This window comes from Fonsecaea erecta (assembly GCF_001651985.1).
Source record: "Fonsecaea erecta strain CBS 125763 chromosome Unknown Scaff5, whole genome shotgun sequence".
NCBI classification, from domain to species: domain Eukaryota; kingdom Fungi; phylum Ascomycota; class Eurotiomycetes; order Chaetothyriales; family Herpotrichiellaceae; genus Fonsecaea; species Fonsecaea erecta.
This window is the reverse complement of record NW_017387248.1, coordinates 1,838,783-1,858,370: the sequence shown is the minus strand read 5'-3', so window position 1 is coordinate 1,858,370 and position 19,588 is coordinate 1,838,783. Positions and strand designations below refer to the sequence as shown.

The 19,588-nt window shown below is 55.7% G+C and overlaps 6 protein-coding genes across 6 annotated transcripts; all 6 read right to left on the bottom strand.

The window, feature by feature from the left end:
• Positions 1–384: 384 nt before the first annotated feature.
• AYL99_06735 (hypothetical protein) lies at positions 385–2,460 on the bottom strand (the record flags this gene model as incomplete). The annotated part of the gene is made up of 1 exon (XM_018838244.1): positions 385–2,460. The coding sequence occupies one exon, from the start codon at positions 2,458–2,460 to the stop codon at positions 385–387; it is 2,076 nt and encodes a 691-aa protein (XP_018692804.1).
• Positions 2,461–3,023: 563 nt separating this feature from the next.
• AYL99_06734 (hypothetical protein) lies at positions 3,024–4,682 on the bottom strand (the record flags this gene model as incomplete). The annotated part of the gene is made up of 1 exon (XM_018838243.1): positions 3,024–4,682. The coding sequence occupies one exon, from the start codon at positions 4,680–4,682 to the stop codon at positions 3,024–3,026; it is 1,659 nt and encodes a 552-aa protein (XP_018692803.1).
• Positions 4,683–5,253: 571 nt separating this feature from the next.
• On the bottom strand, positions 5,254–11,215 carry AYL99_06733 (hypothetical protein; the record flags this gene model as incomplete). Its single annotated transcript, XM_018838242.1, has 8 exons — positions 5,254–8,517; positions 9,302–9,463; positions 9,558–9,966; positions 10,035–10,387; positions 10,440–10,652; positions 10,720–10,841; positions 10,898–10,957; positions 11,023–11,215. 8 exons carry the CDS (start codon positions 11,213–11,215, stop codon positions 5,254–5,256), a joined length of 4,776 nt encoding a protein of 1,591 aa, XP_018692802.1.
• Positions 11,216–12,028: 813 nt separating this feature from the next.
• Positions 12,029–13,057, bottom strand: AYL99_06732 (hypothetical protein; the record flags this gene model as incomplete). Its single annotated transcript, XM_018838241.1, has 2 exons — positions 12,029–12,924; positions 12,982–13,057. The coding sequence occupies 2 exons, from the start codon at positions 13,055–13,057 to the stop codon at positions 12,029–12,031; spliced, it is 972 nt and encodes a 323-aa protein (XP_018692801.1).
• A 984-nt stretch (positions 13,058–14,041) lies between these two features.
• Positions 14,042–15,165, bottom strand: AYL99_06731 (hypothetical protein; the record flags this gene model as incomplete). Its single annotated transcript, XM_018838240.1, has 2 exons — positions 14,042–14,922; positions 14,982–15,165. 2 exons carry the CDS (start codon positions 15,163–15,165, stop codon positions 14,042–14,044), a joined length of 1,065 nt encoding a protein of 354 aa, XP_018692800.1.
• A 2,442-nt stretch (positions 15,166–17,607) lies between these two features.
• Positions 17,608–19,527, bottom strand: AYL99_06730 (hypothetical protein; the record flags this gene model as incomplete). Its single annotated transcript, XM_018838239.1, has 1 exon — positions 17,608–19,527. One exon carries the CDS (start codon positions 19,525–19,527, stop codon positions 17,608–17,610), a length of 1,920 nt encoding a protein of 639 aa, XP_018692799.1.
• Between the last annotated feature and the right edge of the window lie 61 nt (positions 19,528–19,588).

Here is a 19,588-nt window from a genome sequence, read left to right as displayed (position 1 = left end):
TGGAGGAGGAGGAGGAGGGCTGAGCTATTGATGTATCTATCTTGCGGGTGTAGGCATGTACATGTACATGTACCGTCTTCCCCTGTCCATACATAGGTATGTAGGTACGTGTGTACGTACCTCCCCGCCTCCCTCCTCCTTCCGATGTCTATGTATATGTCTATGTATATGTATCTGGGGCCACGAGTCCTTGTTTCATTCAGTTTCGTCCGTTTGTATTGGTGGTGGGAGCAAATGAGGATGGATATGCTTTTTGGGAAGAAAGAAATAGCTAGGCAGACATTCATTCATTCCTTCCTTCCTTCCCTGTTGAATTCGTCGGCAACGACGACGACGACGACGCTCGCTCCCGCGTCTGACACACACATATATATGTATGCCCTTTCACACACTGGCCTTCTCCGGGTCGTCGCCCTGCTGCTCGACGAGCTTCTCCTCCTCGTCGATTTGACGCACCAACATCTCCTCGCGGCGGAGGACGTCGTCGTCGAGGTCCGCCCAGCCAATCTTCCTCAGGATCGGCCCCGTCATGTGCATGTACTTGAGGTGGCCCGACACGGAGTCGGAGCAGTCGACGTTCTCGACGCCCGCCACGCCCTCGACGTCCTGCAGCCCGGCCACTGACAGCTGCGCGCTGCTGGTGCGGTACAGGAAGGCCAGGATGTAGTCCTGCCGCGAGTAGACGTTGACCACGCGGCCGGCCACGACGGCGCGCATGGCCCGCCACTGCCGGGGGTCGGCGGGGACTGGGGCCCCCATCAGCACGACGTGGTCGACCAGGCCGAAGGCGCCGCGCTTGGCCAGCGTCAGCAAGCACGAGTACACGACCCGCGCGCCCAGGGACTGGCCAACCAGCGACACGGGCCGCTCGCCCTGCACGCGGTTGATGAGGGCGTCGGCCAGCACCTCGCCAGCCTTGACGGCGCGCATCTTGGCGATGCCGAACGGCGAGTCCACCAGCTTGACCACCTTGCGGATGGCCAGCGGCGCCATGACGGCCGACCACAGGGCGGCGAAGACGGTGCGCTTGATCAGCTCCCGCCGAATCTGCGACCACGCCTGGCTGACCACGAAGTCCGTCAGCGCCGACCCCAGGCTCAGCAGCGCCTGCAGCTCCCACCGCAGCGCGAAGGGTTCGCCGGCCTCGCCCAGCACACGCCAGGGGAGTGTGACCTGATCCTCCTTGGTCAGCCACCCGGAGATGCCGACCGTGATGCGCAGCCGTCGGCATTGCTTCTGCATTTCCTCGGGATCATCTTCCTTGCCGTTGATGGGCAGGAAGGCGAAGTCTTCGATCTCTTTCGAGTACTTGTCCATGGCCTGGCTCGTCATCCTGGCCCCGTACGCGCCGAACAGACCCCCCACAAGCACCGAACTTCCAGCCAGTGCACCCAAATACCCTGCTGCGGCCGTGGCTCCCAGGCCCAACCCGCCCATGAGCGTGCCCACCCCGGCCGCTAGCAGAGGCGCCGCGAGACCGCCGGTGATGCCAATCAATGCCGCACCCGCCACACCAGCGACACCGATCTTCCACTTCCTCGCGGTGGACGAGGCCTGTTGGGCCTTCCGGGTGGACTCGCTGGCGTCCATCTTCGCGGCAGCCGTCAGTAGGCCGTACGCCGTGTCTTTCTCCATCTGAGAAACTTCCGCGACACTGATGCGGAGGGAGACCGCGAGCCGCACGAGGAGGACGCGCGAGTGGGCGCGGTAGGCCTCGAGACTGAGCAGGAGGAGCAGGATTGCCTTGACGACGGTGGAACGTTCGCCCTGGCTGAGACGGGCCAGCGGTGTCGGATTGGACGGGAACACCTCCGCGAGTTTGTCGTCGACGTCCTGTTCACGGGGGCTAGGTCGGAACTGCTGCCTCGCGGCCTCGGTGGCAAGTCTGCGGGTTTGTTCGTGGTTCTTGTCCTGCATGGCCTCATCGCGCGAGTTGACCACCTCGCCGACGCGGAGGATGACGCTTTCGGCCCAGGCGTCGAAAAAGGCCAGGGCCGCGCTCCTCAGGGCCTGGGATTCCGGAGTGGGCGTCGTCAGCAATGTATCTGGCTCTGGCTCTGGCTCTGGCTCTGGCTCTGGCTCTGGTTCGACTTGGGGCTCGCTGTCTCCCGTGCCTCCTTCGAGGCGTGTCCCTTTCGACTGCTCATCAACCGCCGACAAGCTCAATTTCGAGACCTCCATGGCTGCCTCGCCTACTTCAGCTGTTGGAGAGTTTCCCTTCGGGTTGGGTCTCGGCCTCTCATCGAACGACCTCACCAGACTCTTCCGCATCTCCTCGATGGTCTGTGAGATGAGGAGGGTCAAGTCCGCGCGCTCTTCGCGAGTAAGGAGAGTTCCCAGCGACTGGTCATCGTCGTCGTCGGCCCTCTTCCGCTGCTGATGATCGCCGCCACGCTGCTGCTGCTGCTGGGGAGTAATGGCGGCGTTGACTCTGTTTTTGAGCGAAGAGAGTGAAGGCATTCTATCCTATTCTCTCAAGCCAGTCTCTCTCTCTTCTCTCGCGCTCTCTCTTGTGTGCTGTGACTAGAGCCCGTTTTGGATTCCAACCCCGACTTTTTGAGGTTTGGAAAAAGAGTTTCGTCAAGTGCCGGGGACGATGAATTACATACATATGATGCTGAAAGATGTAGTTATATAAGTTATATATCGATGTATTCAATATGTGAAACTTGTCAGCTGCTGACACGCGATGACGTATGCCAAGCAAGCAAGAGCCTCGCAGCCTCGTCACGTGTCCAGCTGGATTGTCACGAGGCTGTACACGTGACGGTAGAAACATACTACCAAGATGTTCGGATTGATGCAGATGTATTCACGACTATGTCTTGGCCGGTGAGATTTGACGACCGAGGCCAGTAGATAGCGACTCTCAAGATGATAGTTCAGCTTATTTATTCCCAACACCAGGAGACCGGGTATTAAAAAAGCCTCCGTCGAAAAAAAAGTGTCCAGGCAACGCTTTGTTTTATATTGCCCACACCAAGGCCTTTTCCTTCCTTCCTTTCACGCCGCCTGACTCTTGGTTATTCTTCTTCGCTGACCTCGCTCTCATCGTCCTGCATATTCCCACCCGCCATCCCAATGCCCAACCCAATCCCTCTATCCTCGTTCTCGTCCTCTTCTTCCAAAGCCGCCTCCAGGGCCGCTTCGAGGAGGTCTTCGTCGTCGTCATCGTGGGAAGCGATGGGTTCCGGAGGCGTTGGCGGGGCTTGGTCGATCTGCGGTTGTTGTGATTGCTGCTGCTGGTGTGGCCGCCGACCTCCTCGACCGCGGTCACCACTACTGTCAGACTCATCGTCTTGCGCCATCGAAACGTCACCTCGATTGGGCACCGCGAGGCTTTTCTCTCTGGGACTGCCCAGCTCGAATTCCTCCACGTCTTCATCTTCATCCAAAGAAGAGGCCGCTTCGATATCCTTCATCGTAACATCCCGATCTCGGTCCCTTTCTCTGCCGGGACGACCTCCAGCAGACTCCTCCACAGGTGGCTTCGAAAGAGGCCTTGAAGAAGACCGTCCCCCGTTCGAACTTAAGCCACCGATGGGTGTCGCGGTATGGCTGCGGAACATCTCGGGATCCACCCTCCCACGCCGAAAGCGTCCATTGTCGGGAGGGGGACTGCCCATGTCGATTTCCAAGTCGCCGTCGTCGTCGTTAATGATGATGTGGGGTGAACTGCCGATATTATCCGAGACGTTGCGGGTGTGGCCTTTTCCAGCTTTTGGTGGATTGGGTCTGGTCTTGGCCGTGCTCGGCGGCTTCGGTGCAGGTGCTCGAGGCGCATCGGCCCCGTCGTCGTCGTCGTCAGAGTCGGAAACGCGGGCTTTGCTGAGTGGTTTGGTAGATTTGGGAACGTCTCGTTTCGTGGAGGCTTTGGTCGCCGGTGCACGGGCGGGTCCTCGAGGCGGGTCTTCGGTCTTTTTCTTGCGCTGTTGCGACGCTTTGGAGGATGTGGCGGGCACTGAGGTCGGTCGGGCCTGTGGGGTGGTGGGTAAGAATCTGTTTCCTGCAGGGGCAGGCGTGAATGTGCCACTCATGGGGGTGCGACTGCCCGGGACGGGCGTCCGATTGCCCGGCACGGCGGCGGTTGATTTTTCGAGACTTTCACGAGCTTCGGACAGGAAGTGTCGGAAGTCGTAGGGGTTGGCGGGATCGGGGGTCTCGTCGTCCGATGATGGTGCTGGGCCCGTATGCCCGTTTGCGGCTGAGGGCTGTTTGGTCGACGACTTCGCATGGCCGGGCAGTTGTGGCAACTCCCGAGCTTCCTTAGACGACATGCCCGGTGCCGCTTTCAGGTTCATGTCGAGAGACGCCGAGATGGCTTCGAGGACGAAAGCCGACTTGGACGGGTCGAAGACGAGCGCCAGTGACCGGGGCTGGTCTTCAGACGCCCCTTCTCCAGATGGCCCCGCAAGCGATTTGCCGACGTACTGGTATTCCCCGGCGGAATCACCACCGTCAGAGACATCGAGAAGGAACCGCTCCCCAGCCTTGGTCAGTCGACTCTGACGAGTGTCGAAGCCGGACTTCGGTTGCCAGTTATAGCGGATATTCAGAAACAGGTCCTGTGCTTTCGCGTCTGCTTTCAGGCTGTCCCCCAGGATGATGGGATAGTCTCCCGACTGTCGAGGATCCACCAAGCTCGAGGGCGGCTTGCTCGGGTGGATGGCCGGCGACGCCATGGTGTGCTTTCCTGTCGAGTCGAAACCCCTTGATTAAGAGTGAAGACGAAACTCACGCCAGGCACGAAACAAGGTGCATGGATTCGGAGGGGAGAGACGACGACGGACGTGATGGGGGTGACATGTCAGAACAACAAACCAGTCACCGGGAACGGTTCACAGTCAGTCCGTCGCTGGGCCAGACCGGAAAGGACAAACAATGGGAGGAATGGTGTTGGTGGCATCAAAGGACAGGGGAACGATAAATCAGGAACAAAGGGAAGGACATGACGGTGATAGGAGACTGATGCCGTTGTTCCTCCGGCTCTACGTCGGCTAATTTTGCCCCCACGCCCCGAGTTAAAAATACCTCCGGGGCCGTATATTGCGTATTGACTGTATACACATAATACAGGATGGAAACTTAAGAGAACCTCATACACGATCCTGAAATCATCATTAGAGCCCTTGTACGCCTATTGTGTGTCTGCAGGTCTCCAGCAAGCGGACAAAGCCTATAAGCCCATACCCTCTTCTAAAAATAGTCATCATCTTGCACGCCTTGCCTTGCCCATTCCTTTACGGGCTATCATCAGTCATCCCCTTTTGTTTTTCCCTTCCCCGCCAGAAACTGGTCTAACTGGGTCTGCAATTCATCAATCAATCTCCTCAGCATAATACTCGCGCCACGGCTCAATGGCCTCAAGAACACTTTGGTGTCGTCAGCTTTGGCGCCCGCTGAATCGACCAATGAGTCGTCTTGATTTGATCGAGCCTCTTCAGATCTCTGCAGGAGGGCCTTCCCTCGTTCGACGACAGTGCCAAGCAGGCTCTGAGTCGGGTGCGAGACATCGCGCGGCAGATACAACCAGGCCAGAATGTCTTCCACCCCCCCGGGAGGTCGGAGCAGAGCACTCTTCACAAATCCCCGGGCCATGACAAAAGCCTTTTCACTGTAGGAATCTGATTCCGTGGCATATGCATTACTCTGCTCGTACCCTTCGAATCCTGCCTCGTTGTAGAATGGCCTTCTGACAAATACCAACCCTTGTAAGGAGACCAGCACTTGAAGCAACGTGGCGTCTTTGCTCCATTTCTCGCTCGCCTGTCTTCCAGACCAGGTGCCCAACAGGCTCAAACAGATCCTGCCTTCTTCGTAAAGGTTCGGATTGATGCGTCCGAGTCCACTCGTCCAGCTGTGGAAATGGGCTTTCGGGGGCTCCTCGGGAAACTCCCGAGGCAGGTACAGGTCGATCAAAAAGGGTGCATGTTCATAAGGCGTATCTCGCGGGCCAATGATGAGGCACCGCAGGAGGTCGAGCCGACTCTCATAGGTGCGAACATAGATCTCACCTTCGGGGAGAGAGTTCAGCAAGATCCGGTGTTCTTTGACGATGCGTGCCATCCCTTGCGTCGACGGAGCGGTATGAAGGTTGAATTGATCAGGTGGCGGCGGCTGCTCCAGCACAAGAAACTGCGCCGGTGGTTCAGATCCGAGCAGGTTCTCCAGCTGAAACAGTGACCGCGGTGGTTCTGCTGCATGATCCACTTGCTCCTCAGCGTCCGTCATGTCCACATCTGTGCCTTTCTCAGGGATTTCTTCTTCTTCTTCGGCCCCCGCAGAAGCCTCGTCCTCTTCAGACGTCCAATTCTCATCGCCGCTGTCATTGTCAAGACGCTTTCCGCCCTCGTACTCCACAGTCTCCGAAATGGGCAACGGAGTCATTAAACAGCGCAGGGAGCTACTTTCACTTCCAAGTCCGAGAATACTGTGTTCGTCGTCGTCGTTAGAGTTTTCGTCGAACGAAAGAGGGAGGCGGGGGCTGATAACAGCAATGATCCCGTCGGCATCCATCAATACGTCCCGACAAGGCTGCGCTGCTCCCAGACGGACAATGACGGAGCCATCGAATCCCAACCATATGATTTGGCCCACCCAGTCCGCTTGTGTGTGTTGTTTCTCTTTACCTTTGGAAGTAGGTGCTGGGGCTGAAGGAGAAACCGGAGAATGCTGCGACGGAATCATGCCGGCATATGGACTGGTCCCAATTATCGAGGATATCCTGGCGAGACGCGACTGATGTGATTCGCCGAGCTCGTTATGCGAGACTTCGAATGAACCCGGGGCTCTTACCACACAAATATCACCCCGCTGCCTGAGCAACGAGGGAAAGCACATGATTTCGAAGAGCGACACATCCTCGAATTCATCTCCCATGGGGCCAAACCGTGAGTCCGGCGCCAGACTTTGATCGGGGAACTGCAATTCAAGTTGGGGGTCCTTGAACCACCGCACGCGAGCAACTTTCTCGGTCGGATCCACCGACTGGACCACACCTACAGCAGCTGGCAGCAGATCATGAGGTCGCTCGAAGAACGTCGCTTCGTCAAAGACTTTTACGGCGCCACCCACCTTTCCATTTTCGGCCGCCGGCCTCTGCCGCGTTCCTTCTCTTTTCAACACAATGTCTGTGGGGAGGATATCAGTCTCGAAGAGAGAAAAGATGGTTAAGAGGGTTGAGTCGACCGTCGTGACACTCCCGTCCTGCCACAGGACGGCCGCGGTCTGTTTCATGTAGACAATCTTCAACTCGTTCAAATCCCAGTCGTGAGATGCATACTTGGTCGATAGGAGAAACTTGCCGTGTGATGTCCCCGCAATCCCCTGATACTTCTCTGCAGCTGCAGAAGGGTCTCGGAACTTGACACGCACGCCAACCCCCAATATCTGCCCTGGATGAATATTTGTGCTACCGTGGATTTCGGCAGGTCCAGCTTCGTCGCCGACCGAGCGTGGCTCGGGCATCCTGCCAGGGTCGTAGATGATGACGTCCTTCTTCAGACACGTCTCCAGAACACAGCAGGAACACTGGGTGTCCGAGTATACGTCCGAGTATATATTCATGACCGTTCTGGTCGCTCTCGCTGCGGGAGACGTGTCTTGCCGCTGCGCAGGGGTAGATATCCAATCGACCATAATTTCACGAGCTCGGCTGTCAAGGACGATGCCTTCACAATGACCACTCGTTTGCCGTTCGCCAGATAGCCATCTTGCGGTATTTAGCGCAGAACGATCCACGTGGACAAAGTCGCCGCGCTGTGGCCGTGCAACAGGGCCATCGTCTGACCAACCTTCATGGGCCGCCACAACTTCAGGTCGCAAGAACCCCTCAAGCTCAGGGGGCATATGTTGTGTGACCAGACGCTTCTGGTGTTCAGGCCAAGGCATATGCAAGCCCCAAGAGTTCGAGATGAGCATGATGGACGAGTCGGCCAGCATGACCACCGTGTTGTACTCCACCTCTTCCACCACTCCGACAAGGTTCAACAATATTATGCGGTCATCGGCAACGACATCCTGTGATCTTTTGATTTCTTGTGCGGGGACATCGTGGAGGAGGATGTGTGGGTTCGGGTGTCCGAAGAACTCAGGCAGGTTGGACGGACATGTCGTCGAACAGGCCGGAGCAGCAGAGGAGCCACTCGGGTAGACAGGCTCCAGGATGTAATTCTCTGACAAACCGAAGACTGTTCCCGTCATGGTGCATCCCTCTTGCTTGACGACTTCGCCGAACCGAAAGGCTCGACTGACGAGGACAATGTCGTCCTCACTGACGAGGGAGTCGCCCCAGGCGGGATTAGCAAACTCGACAAAGACGTACCCTCTAGGGGGCTTGTTAGTGAGGAGAAATTCACGGAGGATTTCGGGTGGGACTTCGACATGGGCTATCATCGTCTTCTCGCTGGTTTCGAGCGGCACATCTGAATCACTGTGCGTGAGGAGGATGTTGCCATAAAGAGAGTAATCCTGTTTGAGGGCGACATGGTCAGAGACGTAGAATTGTCTCATCGGATCCTGGACGAGTTAGCGAGGGTCCGACAGAGCAGTGGTATTGTTCAGTGAGGAAGGACAGATGGTGAAGGACGGAGAGGGTGAACAGAATGGAACGATGGTGAAACGGTGAACTACAAGTAGAGGGAAAGGACGCGACGAGGTTGCAACGACGAGGCTGGCGGGGGATCTGCCCCCCGACTTAATTAGGCAGGTAGAGCACGTTGCCCCTTCCGTCTTGGCACTCGATTTGTATGAGGAACCTCACTCACCAAACAGACGAGATTTCAGCTTCCATTTACTCGATCAGTTTATAAAATACATTATTCATATCGAGAGAGCTAACAGTGATATATATTCGGTATATATCTACCTAAGAATTAGTATCGTAAATCTGTTTCTATTAGGGATATAGAACGGAGAAGTTGGTTAAAGATATAGTTAAAGCTCACGGATACTCCCATACAAATTGAATACGAGACCACCGACGTCGAGCATGTTTTCTGATATCATCATCCTCTGGCACCACCATGTGACAAGACTAATTACCACAGCTCAAATGGCTTGATTCTACAGTCCATTTGTGGTTGGTTTCTCATTGGCATCATCCAGTTACATCCCACGGTGCAGAGAAAGGGGGGTGCCGAGTGCTTGCTAATCTGTATTTTCATGTACTTGTGTAATGTGTTCTCGGTTGAAAACAACAATCAGCCCGGACAATCTCACAGAGTATTCCTAAACGAGACCACGAATGAGGAGACTCCCACACTATCTATTATGCTTTCTCACTCCGCTTGCGCAAATACACCTCAAGCCCCTCCTGGACCACGAAGAAGGTCGAGTGATACGCCAGCGGTCGTCCAGGATACACGAGGGTGACGTCGTACTCCCTCAAGATCTGGATGAGGGTCTTGTTCATCTCAAAAAGAGCAAGATTCCGGCCAATGCAGAGATGGCTGCCGCCGCCGAACTGTTTGGTAGTCAGCATCGGCTGGATTTTCTCACCTCATGAAGCTTTGGCCCAAGAGGGAGTGAGTCGATGAGGGTAAGGTCCCCAAACATACCTGATACAAATGCGACCCCATCAATTTGGCGTCACGCTCAAACCACCTTTCTGGTCGGAACTCCTCGCAATCGTCCCCAAATATCGAGGCATCTCGGTGCAGCACCCATCCATTGACAGCGACTTCGATGCCGCCGGGGTAAAACTTGCCATCGATCTCCACCCCTTCAGGCGGGGTTTTGCGGTAGATTCCCAGTCCGACTGCTGGCCGGACTCGCATGGCCTCCTTCAAGCATGCCTGGAAGTAAGGGAGAGCCTGTGCTTCGGCGTAGGTCACGATTGCGGACAGTTTGCCGGCCTTTTGAGCTTCATCGATCTCTTGGCAGAGGTTGGCGTACACCTTGGGAGCGTTCAGGACCAGGTAGAAAAAGGATTGCATGGTCGAAGCCGTGGAGTCGGATCCCGCAAACCTGCAAGCACGCATAAGCACCTCTAGAACGTCGAACGGAGAAGAGTGCCCCGATGCGGCATCACTTACACCGCGCCATGAGCAATACTAAACACATCATTTACCGAAAACTTCTCCGGGTTAGCCTCGTGTGCTCTGAGCAATTCGGCCAATAGATCGATCCCCGTCGAATCATAGGTCCCGTCCTTCTGTTTCCGCTTCTCGAGCTCGGCAACCGCGATTTTTGTCATTGTGGTCGGCTTCATTTGCAAGCCCAGATATGGTCGGATGGGGTTGTTTCGGAGCAGGATGTCGTACTCGGCGATGTGACCCACGATTCCGTCGTACCATTGGACATCGTCGATGTTCTTGATTGAGCCCTCGACGTCGACTTCCTGTTCCAAGAAACCGAATTGTCGCGAAAAGGCGACTTCTCCAAGAACCTAACAAGATCTTAGCCGCCGCACAAGAAAGGATCGTAAAGGACAACTATACATCGAAAGCAAAGTAATGCAACAGGTTACCCAGGTTGCAGACCCGCTTATTTTCAGTGGCATACTTCTCCAGATGCTCCATTAGGAGCTGGATCATGCCCTCGATCGGCTCCGACCGCTTCTGCATCTGCGCAAGGCTGTAAGGAGTGACAGCATAGCGTTTCATCTGCGCGTGCTTCCATTCGCGAACTTCGGTGAAGATATCCGGTGCATGCTGCAAGGTGTCGGAGTTATTTTCTCCTCGTCCCAGTCGGGAAACGCGAGGACATCGTCGGACTTACCTTCGGGGGGAAGACGCTGTAGAACATGGTCTTATGGAATCCTTTGCCCACAGCAAAGATGTCTTTGGCGGCATTGCAAGTGCCGAAAGACACCTCGTTGGGGGCGGTTCGGACCACAGGGCCTGCAGGAAGTGAGATTTTGGGGTCCATGGTGCGTTTTGGGGGGCCTGGAGCTGACCGTATTTCTTGTGCAGAGCTATATGGTCCAACTCGGTGTGTCCATTGTACGTACTCCACACTGTTCAGGCCCGGAAAGTCAGCTCGCACAATAAAGACAACAGGTCGGATGAGTCGCAAAAGTACCTTTCCAAAGCCGCGAGCACGAAGCCAACCACGGCCCCGGCACATTTCGCAGAGGAGAGGCATAACGCTTATAGAGGCATCGGATGACGAGTGAAACGACCGCTAACAGGAGCAAATTGGCCTTCAGGAGGGCCAGGGCTTGGGCAACGAGTGAATGGCTCTCTGCCGAAGACGGGGTGTGCTCGACCTTCATCGTGCCGGATAATGGAAACAATGGTCCTCGGTGTCGTGGCCCTCGTGGTGTGAAACTTCAAAGGTGAGGCCGGAGAAAGAAGACGTCCAGGAATGAACCCATCGTCAGTATATCTACCACAAACGCACCCCCGCGCAACTACTGGGCTTGGTTCGTTCGCCCATCGCTCTGCCGATGGCTTGTCTCCCACGATCGAGAACCTCGTGTGATATCACGCCCCTGGTGCCCATGCATTTCCTCCAATGAGACGACACCGGGGACTCGTCTGGGGGCGGCAATTGCAAAGACGGGAGTTCGCCTGAATGTGATTGGGCGTGTTGAGGGATGGGCTGCGACTTGAAGAGCTCATCTCCAGTACCTTCGCCCGTAGGAGGAGCTTTCAAATGCAGCAACAGCCCCGCCAGACTCAGACTCATCCACATCGGAAAACCCCCTTGCAAACACGTCGGCAGTGGCACTCTGACCCCACCTGACCGTTTGGGGAAGGTTGGTACAGTATAATAGAGGGCAACCCCATGTTGTGGCACGGGGGATTCGAAGTGGCGTCTTATTCCTCTTTGAGGCTGGGCCATCTTCGACGAGAGGGAATCTGGACTTCGTAGTTGGTCTGGGGCCTTTTCGGATGAAAGCTGCGAATGGTCTGCCCTTTCGGTTACCTACAGAAAGCCACCCCCACACATTGTCCAGGCACGAAGATGACCATACTGCAATAGGTGCTCTGGGCAATGCATGCTTGAGACGGTGGACTTCCAACAGGTCTATTCTCAGCCTCATCTACCACAGGCTCTGGCTACGATCTCCTTAGTTGGCTCTTCAGATCTCAAACTTCTCCCCCACCAACTGTTCACTCAGTTTCCACAACTTCTCCGCGCCCTCCAGACTCTCGGCGTACTCGTACGTCTTCTGACACTCGCAATCTGCCATATACATGCCACTCTGCGGCTCAATCCGAGGGTCCAACGCAGCCACCAGAGTGGTGGCGATCCCTTGGGCCATGCTCTTGGGTGGATCCTGGTCGATGGGGAAGTGTCTCCCGGTGTTCTTCTGCGCGTACGTTTCAATGCTTTCGAGTGCCTTTGAAATATCCGTCAGATGGGTTCCCAGTTGTGTCTCGTAGATGCCGCCTGGGTGGACGGCGTAGCTCTGGATGCCTCGGTCCCGAAGCTTGTTGGCCAGATACAGCGAGAAGAGCACGTTGGCCGTCTTGGACTGGCCGTAGCCCGACCACGGATCGTATTCTTTGCCGTCGGAGAAATTGTAGTCCTCGAAGCGAACGGGACTGATTTTGTGGCCGAGACTTGTTAGGTTGACGATTCTGGCTCCCGGGCCCGCGGCCAAAAGCTTGGGGAATAAGAGTTTCGTGAACAGGAAATGACCCAGATGGTTCGTCGCGAATTGAAGCTCGATCCCGTTCTTGTTGGTCGTGTAATTCTGAACCGCCATGATTCCCGCGTTGTTGATGAGGATGTCGAGCTTGGAGATCTTGCTGTTGATGGTGGCCGCGGCGGCTCGCACCGAATCAAAGTCGTCGAGTGACACGGGGACGAAGTCGACTTTGATGGACGGGTTGATCTCTTTGATGCGGGACAAGATCGACTCGACCCGCGACTGAGAGCGAGCCAGGAGGATCAAGTGCGCAGGCTTGCCATGCGCGAGTGCCACGGCAGTCTCTCCCCCTAGACCTTTCTCGCTGGCGCCAGTCACAACGACTAAACGGATGGTCAGCGTTGATGCATTCCCCTACATTCACGGTGGGAGGCACTCACTTGTCTTGCCCTCGACTCTGTCTGCAAACTCCTTGACGACTTCGTCCCCGGTGGTCTCTCGACTAAAGGTCTTCATCTCGATGGGGTTGGTGCGAACACGTAATAGTAATTAATAAACCAGTCAATCTTGGACGGCCGAAGAAGCTGGCTGCGAAGCTGGTTTTTGTAGGAATGCGATATATCTGCTGAACGACTGCTGAAAGTCTGATGGGAGACGCAGCGTTGTCTGCAGCATTAAATAGCTGCTCAAAGCAGGCAGACCTCGATGCAACAGTTTGGAGTTATGCTAATCTCCAGAGTGACAATGTTACCATGTTGGGATTTCCCGACATCACGACCGATTCTGCTGCGTTGTGTCCACTCACAGTTAGTCAGCGCGACGGCCGCTCCCCGCCAGTGTTTTTGTTTTTGGAAGTGCATCAGGCAACAGCATAATTAGCATTGCGGCCGAGACTCGACGAACTCAGTCTCTGGCATCGAAAGGAGAGAACCTGAAAATACGGCCAAGCATACGGGCACACAATTCGGCCGAATGTGGCCGCATTGGCAACTCGGAGTTTAGTTAGTAACCGACAAGCAAAGCGCTGACATAGTCAGCGATTCACTTCTAGATGGTTCTCACTGACCGGATCGGCGGTCCTTTGAGGCTCAATACGAACATGCGACATCAATGGTCTGCGTCAGGGGAAAGGAAGAGGAGAAGAAAGGAACCAAAAACAACCATGTCATATAGTCATTACTTGCAGGAAGAGTAGCAGCCCGTCAGGCTACGCACTTGTGCTTCCCCGGCTTGGCCTCTCTGCGAGGATAAGGAAATAATGATACACACAACTTAAAAAGCGAGCGTTGATACTCATCAAGGGGTATCTCAAAAAAGAAAAAAAAAGATCAACGCCGGATTTTCATATTGCAAATCAAAGCCAAGCCCACCAAATCCCAGGGAACATCCAATGCAGCCCTCCCTCCCTGTCCTCGCTCGTCCCTATCAGTCTGGTCGGCCGAGCGCGCAGGGCACGTCCGGATGGTTGGGGATCCAGGATCAGAGAGCCTTGTACCTTCTTTAGATGTTCTCGATGACTCGGGCGTTCATGGCCTGTTGGAAGCCATCGTTGCTGTCAATGTTGAAAGCGTTGCCCGTGTTTGACTTGGAGTTGTAGCCGCTCCCTTCACCAGTGGTTTGGTTTTGCAGCATGGCGTTCATATCGGAGGGCATGGTCTGGTTGGTGGCGGGCAAGAAAATGACCTTGCTGTTGGCCGTCTTGGCCATGGCTTGCATGGCTTCGAGATATCTGATTTGCATGGCCGGTGCAGAGCTCAAGATGTCGGCCGCTTGTCTCATCAATTTGGCCGATTCGACCTCGGCACGTGCAGCAATGACCTTGGATTCACCAATTCTCTTGGACTGGGCTGCCATCGACAACGAGTCTTGCAGGTCGTTGCTGAAGATGATGTCCTTGATGAGCATGGACTCGACCTGGACACCCCAGCCGGCGGCGACCTCCTCGATGATCTCTCCAATGGACTGGGCGATCTCTTCGCGACGTTCAATGACGTCCTGAAGCACGCGAGCACCCACCACGTGACGGAGGGTGGTCTGGGTACGTTCCACCAACGCCTGGCGAATATTGGAGATACCAAAAGCCGCCTTGTGGGGAGAGGTGATGTGGTAGTAGATGACCGACGTCAGATTGAGTGTCACGTTGTCCTTGGTCATACAGACCTGACGCGGCACCTCGACGATTTGAATCTTGACATCGACCTGAATGAGGCGCTCGGAAAGAGGGTTGACTTTGACCAGACCGGGATCGACGGCGCGCGTGAAGCGACCGAATTTGGTGATCAAACCCACGTTTCCTTGAGACACAGGTTTGTATGGGTTGGGGCAAATTATGCAGCATGGAACAGCGCCCATACAACCGATGCACTGTCCAAGGGTGTTGACTGCGCCGCATGTCAGCAGGGTGGTCCGAGACTCTTGACATCCGGACGCCGACACATACTCATAGAACCGTACCAGCCATTTGTTTCCTCCTGGGTGTCTTGCAGAGTTTGCGCATACGAGGGTTGCAAGTCCTCACGTCGGGGTGGCTGCACCTTGATGATTCCACCGTTCTGAGGGCGGAAACCGATCGGAGTGGCGGCAGTCTTGCCATTGTCGACGCCAGATTCACGAGGAGAATCCATGGTGGAAGGGTCCGATTCGGAGACTAGGGGACGCGTGGACGACGACAGGATGGGCGATAGGTGGATGTTCTGTAGATGTACTCACACGGGGTGAGATACAAGAGAGGATATGTGCGGTGTGAGAGAAAGAGAGAGAAAGAGGGTAATGCGCCGGCAGGTCTTGCGACAACGTACGACTAAACAGACAGGAAGGGCAACAGGTCAGTCTAAGTCGTCATGACACGGGGGATTGATATAGTATTGTATGAGAGGGAGATCTCAGCAAAAAGAGTGCGAGACTAGGAGGAGAGCGTGCCGTGAGACTGGGGGGGAGGGAAACTGGGGAATGTGATTGGCGCGCCGCCGCCTAAGGGTCTGGCTACCAGGCCGGTGCTTTGTGGATAACGGGTGCCATCGCTCCCTAGCCAGCTTCCTGCGCCTAAAACTCATCCTGAGGCACGCTATTTCTGGAAGCATGGAACCCCCTCCCCCCATCCCCCCTTTCTCGCACATCGAATCCTGTTACAGTACAGCTATGATCCTCAGTCACGGGGCGCGAAGATGCTGCTTCAGACCACTGTGACTATCCCTTTGCACAGCTATCCCCCCGTTCTGGACGCTAGCCCAGCACTGCAAGGCCCGACAATCTTCCGCGACCGAATGATCAAGGCGCAACGTTGTGGTCAGACCAATCTTAGCGGGCCCGACTCGTGGTTGAACTGGAGAAGGGCAATCTCATCCCACAGTGCCCCCAGCCACGAAGGATCTAACATTTGCCAAGGCAAGGCTCACTCGCAGCTGGCAGTGTTTTATGATGGCCGAACAGAAAGAAAGAGGATGCCCGTGCGGACTATACACTTGAAAATCCTACAGCACTCCTTCAACTGGCATCAGAGACACCGAAAAGGCATCACGCAGGATTGCTGTCCTCTGGCCCTGCAAGAGGTGGTGTGTTGATGATTGCGTGTACAGGACGAGGGAGTGGCACGACGCAAAGATGCCGGGGGAGGGTGTGTTCTTGCTCAATATTCTCCGGGTGGAGTGCTCGTGCATTGACGCGACCAGGTTGTGGTGCACACATTCGGCTAGGCGGCAGTGGGCTGTTGAGGGGAAAGGGCAGTGAAGAATATGCCGCATATCGTGGAGTGGTCATGCAGGGCAACTCTGGCGGCATACTGTCGGTAGCATTTGCACTGGCCCGAGGCAGACTGATAGACAGAAAGTGTGATCATCCCCCGGAACCTGTTGGACCAACGCTCTCGTATTGCGATGCGAAGGAGATTTAGCGCAGGCGAGGGATGGAGGTGGGACGCGGAACGAGCGCCTGGTCCTGGACTCATGGCCTAGGGCGTATTCGTACAGTAAACGTGGACGGTTGGAGTTTGGACATGTCAACGGTAGAGCGCACAATGAGGCAGTGCAAATGAACCGGTCTCCACCATTCACTCAGCATAATACAGTAAGTAGTAGGTCCATCTGGGTGCCCATCACCATCCTCCCCAAAGTCTGTCATCTGGTGACCGGGAACTTCGTTCCGTTCCCAAGCTGATCATCGCTGGCCAAGTAGGTATGTACTTGTAGCACGAGTATTACTCGCGGCATCACCTTGCCACTTCCCATTGTCGGTGGCTCTCGGCACACCCAACTGTCTACCGATCTAGGCGACCTTCGAGAATCTTTCCTGATCTAGTCAAGTCTGGTGACTGAATGAAGATGTCCCAAAAATATCTATCCTCCCACACTGTGGTTCGTGCCCCCCGTCTGTTCTAATCAGCGGACCCGAAGGATTCACTGCGGTACACACGGTCAGAGCATGTCGCCGTGACTAATACGCTTCGTCGTTCCGTAATAAGATTAAAAACATCGCTGGGATCGTTGTCATGCAGATCTGAAGAACGGGAATGAGGTGTTTTGTACGAGGGAGAAGGGGAAAGTCGTCTCACAAGATCTGGGGCACCCAGCACGGGTGTCCTTGATGCAGTTCGACCTCCTTATTTTAGCACACCGAACAAATCCGCCGACAAAAGGCGAATACGAAAACCGAGGACTCTTCGATGATGTCAACAAGTCCAGTCATGTACATAGCTCAGGGTGGGTTCAGCATGATTAGCGAAACAGCCAAGATCTTCCCACGAATACTTCGCTTGCAACCTGAGAGACCCGTTCCCGATTCTGATAGAGGAGCACTCGTCGGTACATCCGGAATGGCATCGGTTAGAGATGGTATCCCGCCTTCACAGCCTCAAAGTCTAGACGCCTCCGCCTCCACCGCAAAGGCACAGGGCGCATCGAGCTAAGGTGAGAACGAGTTCTCACACGGACGGAGGCGGGAACAATAGCTGGTGCCGCTGGAGGTGCATTAGACATATACCTCCCTATCTTTCTTGCGTCGAACCATTCAAGCACGAATCAGCGACGGAGCTAGTGAAGCCACAGATAAGACCATCAAATGCAATGCCACCCTCAGACCATATCGAGGATCCAAGTACTCTGGCCGTCCAGGCTCATTCCGGCCATGCTGCGATTCAGGGCGTCGGCAGGCTTCTGACCCAACCAGACAGCCTCACTGCGGTTCATGCCCTCCTGGACGTCCCATCCCTCCGTGCCCACGGCGTAGATGACCCTGCCGTGAAGGTACTTCTCGCGCATCCCTCTCTCGTGGCCCTTTTCGTACCAGACCCCCCCGCCGCTGGCAATGCCGCCCCCACCCGTTGAGTCTCCGCCGTTGATGTCAGGCGTGGAAGCATTCGTGGCCACTACACCCACGACGACGCGGGCAATATCCTCTGGCCGATCGGGCGGAAGCTGCACCGACATACTCCGACCACCGGACTGGGCGACGGCGCGCGGGACCATGACGTTCGTGACGACCGCGTTGATGCGCACGCCGTCGCGTTCTGGGTCTGGATCGACGTTGGTCCAAAGACTGCGCACGAGCCCCAGGATCGAGTGTTGGGTGACTTGATAGATGGGCAGCTGCGGGGTTTCCTTGAACGCGGCCGCGGATGTGACAAAGGTCAGGCTGCGGTCGTTCATGCCCGGCGAGGCAGGAGGCTCGGGCTGCGGTCGCGAGTAAGGATTCACGATGGCCTTCTTGCTGCTGCTCTTGGACTTGGGGGAATATTTCAGATATGCCAGGGCAATTCGGGCAAACCTGATGCTCGCCGTGACGATGTCTGCCAAACCAGCGGGTTCTGATGCGACCTCGTCGTATGCCATCTTGGCTGTCTTGTTGATCCCGGACCGGTCTTCAAACCAGCCCTTTTCACCCGCACCTACTGGGCACGCTTGGCCGCCATCATCGCCCACGCCGAAAATTGCGTGATCGACGCGACCGTACATGGTGATGGCGAGCTTGAAGAGGTCCAGCATGTCAGAGTACCTCGTCATGTCGCATTTGTTGAAGTGAACCACGTGCGGCGGGCCGAGCGAGGAGATAAACTTACGAGCCTGGTCACTATTTGTGTCGCCAAAGATCACCCGACAGCCCGCCGAGTGGAATTGGCGTATTACGCACTGGCCTGTTTGACTCGCCCCATTGGTAACCACGATCACCTTGCCGTGAAAAGATTCTTTCGGCAGGGGTGGCGGGGTGAAACGGCACGGATTAGAAGCAAAGACCTGAAGGACCGAGGACATGGACTGGGATTTCTTGGTTCGTGTCGTGAATGGGTTCACCGGCGCCACAGTCGGGGAGGAATTGGGTTTGAGGGACGACGAGGGTGTCGTTGCTAAGGGAGGAGGAGGAGCTTGATTCGACGCGGGAGGAGGCGCAACAGAAGAAGTTGATTTTGGTGATGACAAGGGAGTCGCTACATTAGTGGATGGCACTGCATTGACATTGACCGTGGGAGGTGGCGTGGCGTCTGCTGGGGCGACTGAAGAAACTCGTTTCTTCTTTTTGGGGGCGGGCGTTTGGATGTCTGGTTTGTGTGATTCATTCGGTGCAGCGACAGGCTGCTGTTGCTGCTGCTGTTCCTTTTGTTTGGCAGGAGTTAGATCAGCCTCAAGCTCGAAAGTATGAGGAGTTTTGGTGACGGTCTTTCTCCGGCGGGTGGGTTTGCCAGAGTCGTCGAGGGCACCGGCGTCGCCAGCGGCAGGAACGTCCAGTCGCTGAACAGATGGAGGCGGAGAGCCAGATTCTTCTTCCTTGGTAGCAGTCGACATGATGCTCCGTATGGGAGACGTAGTGTCCGGGGTCCTGGAAGTCTTGGATACCTGGCGAGAAATACCTTCACCATTCAGGGTAGATGACGTCTCACTGGCCCATGGATTGGGCGAGACGGATTCGCTGGACTGAGAAGTGACATCCAGCTGCGAAGTCACGTCGAACTCGCTGCCTGAAGTGGTCTTGGTGGTCTTCTTGCGCAGAGTGTCTTTCATGGCTGAAGGCAGGCGTTATCGACGGGAGGACAGCGAGCTGCCTGGGTAACAGGAAGGTAGC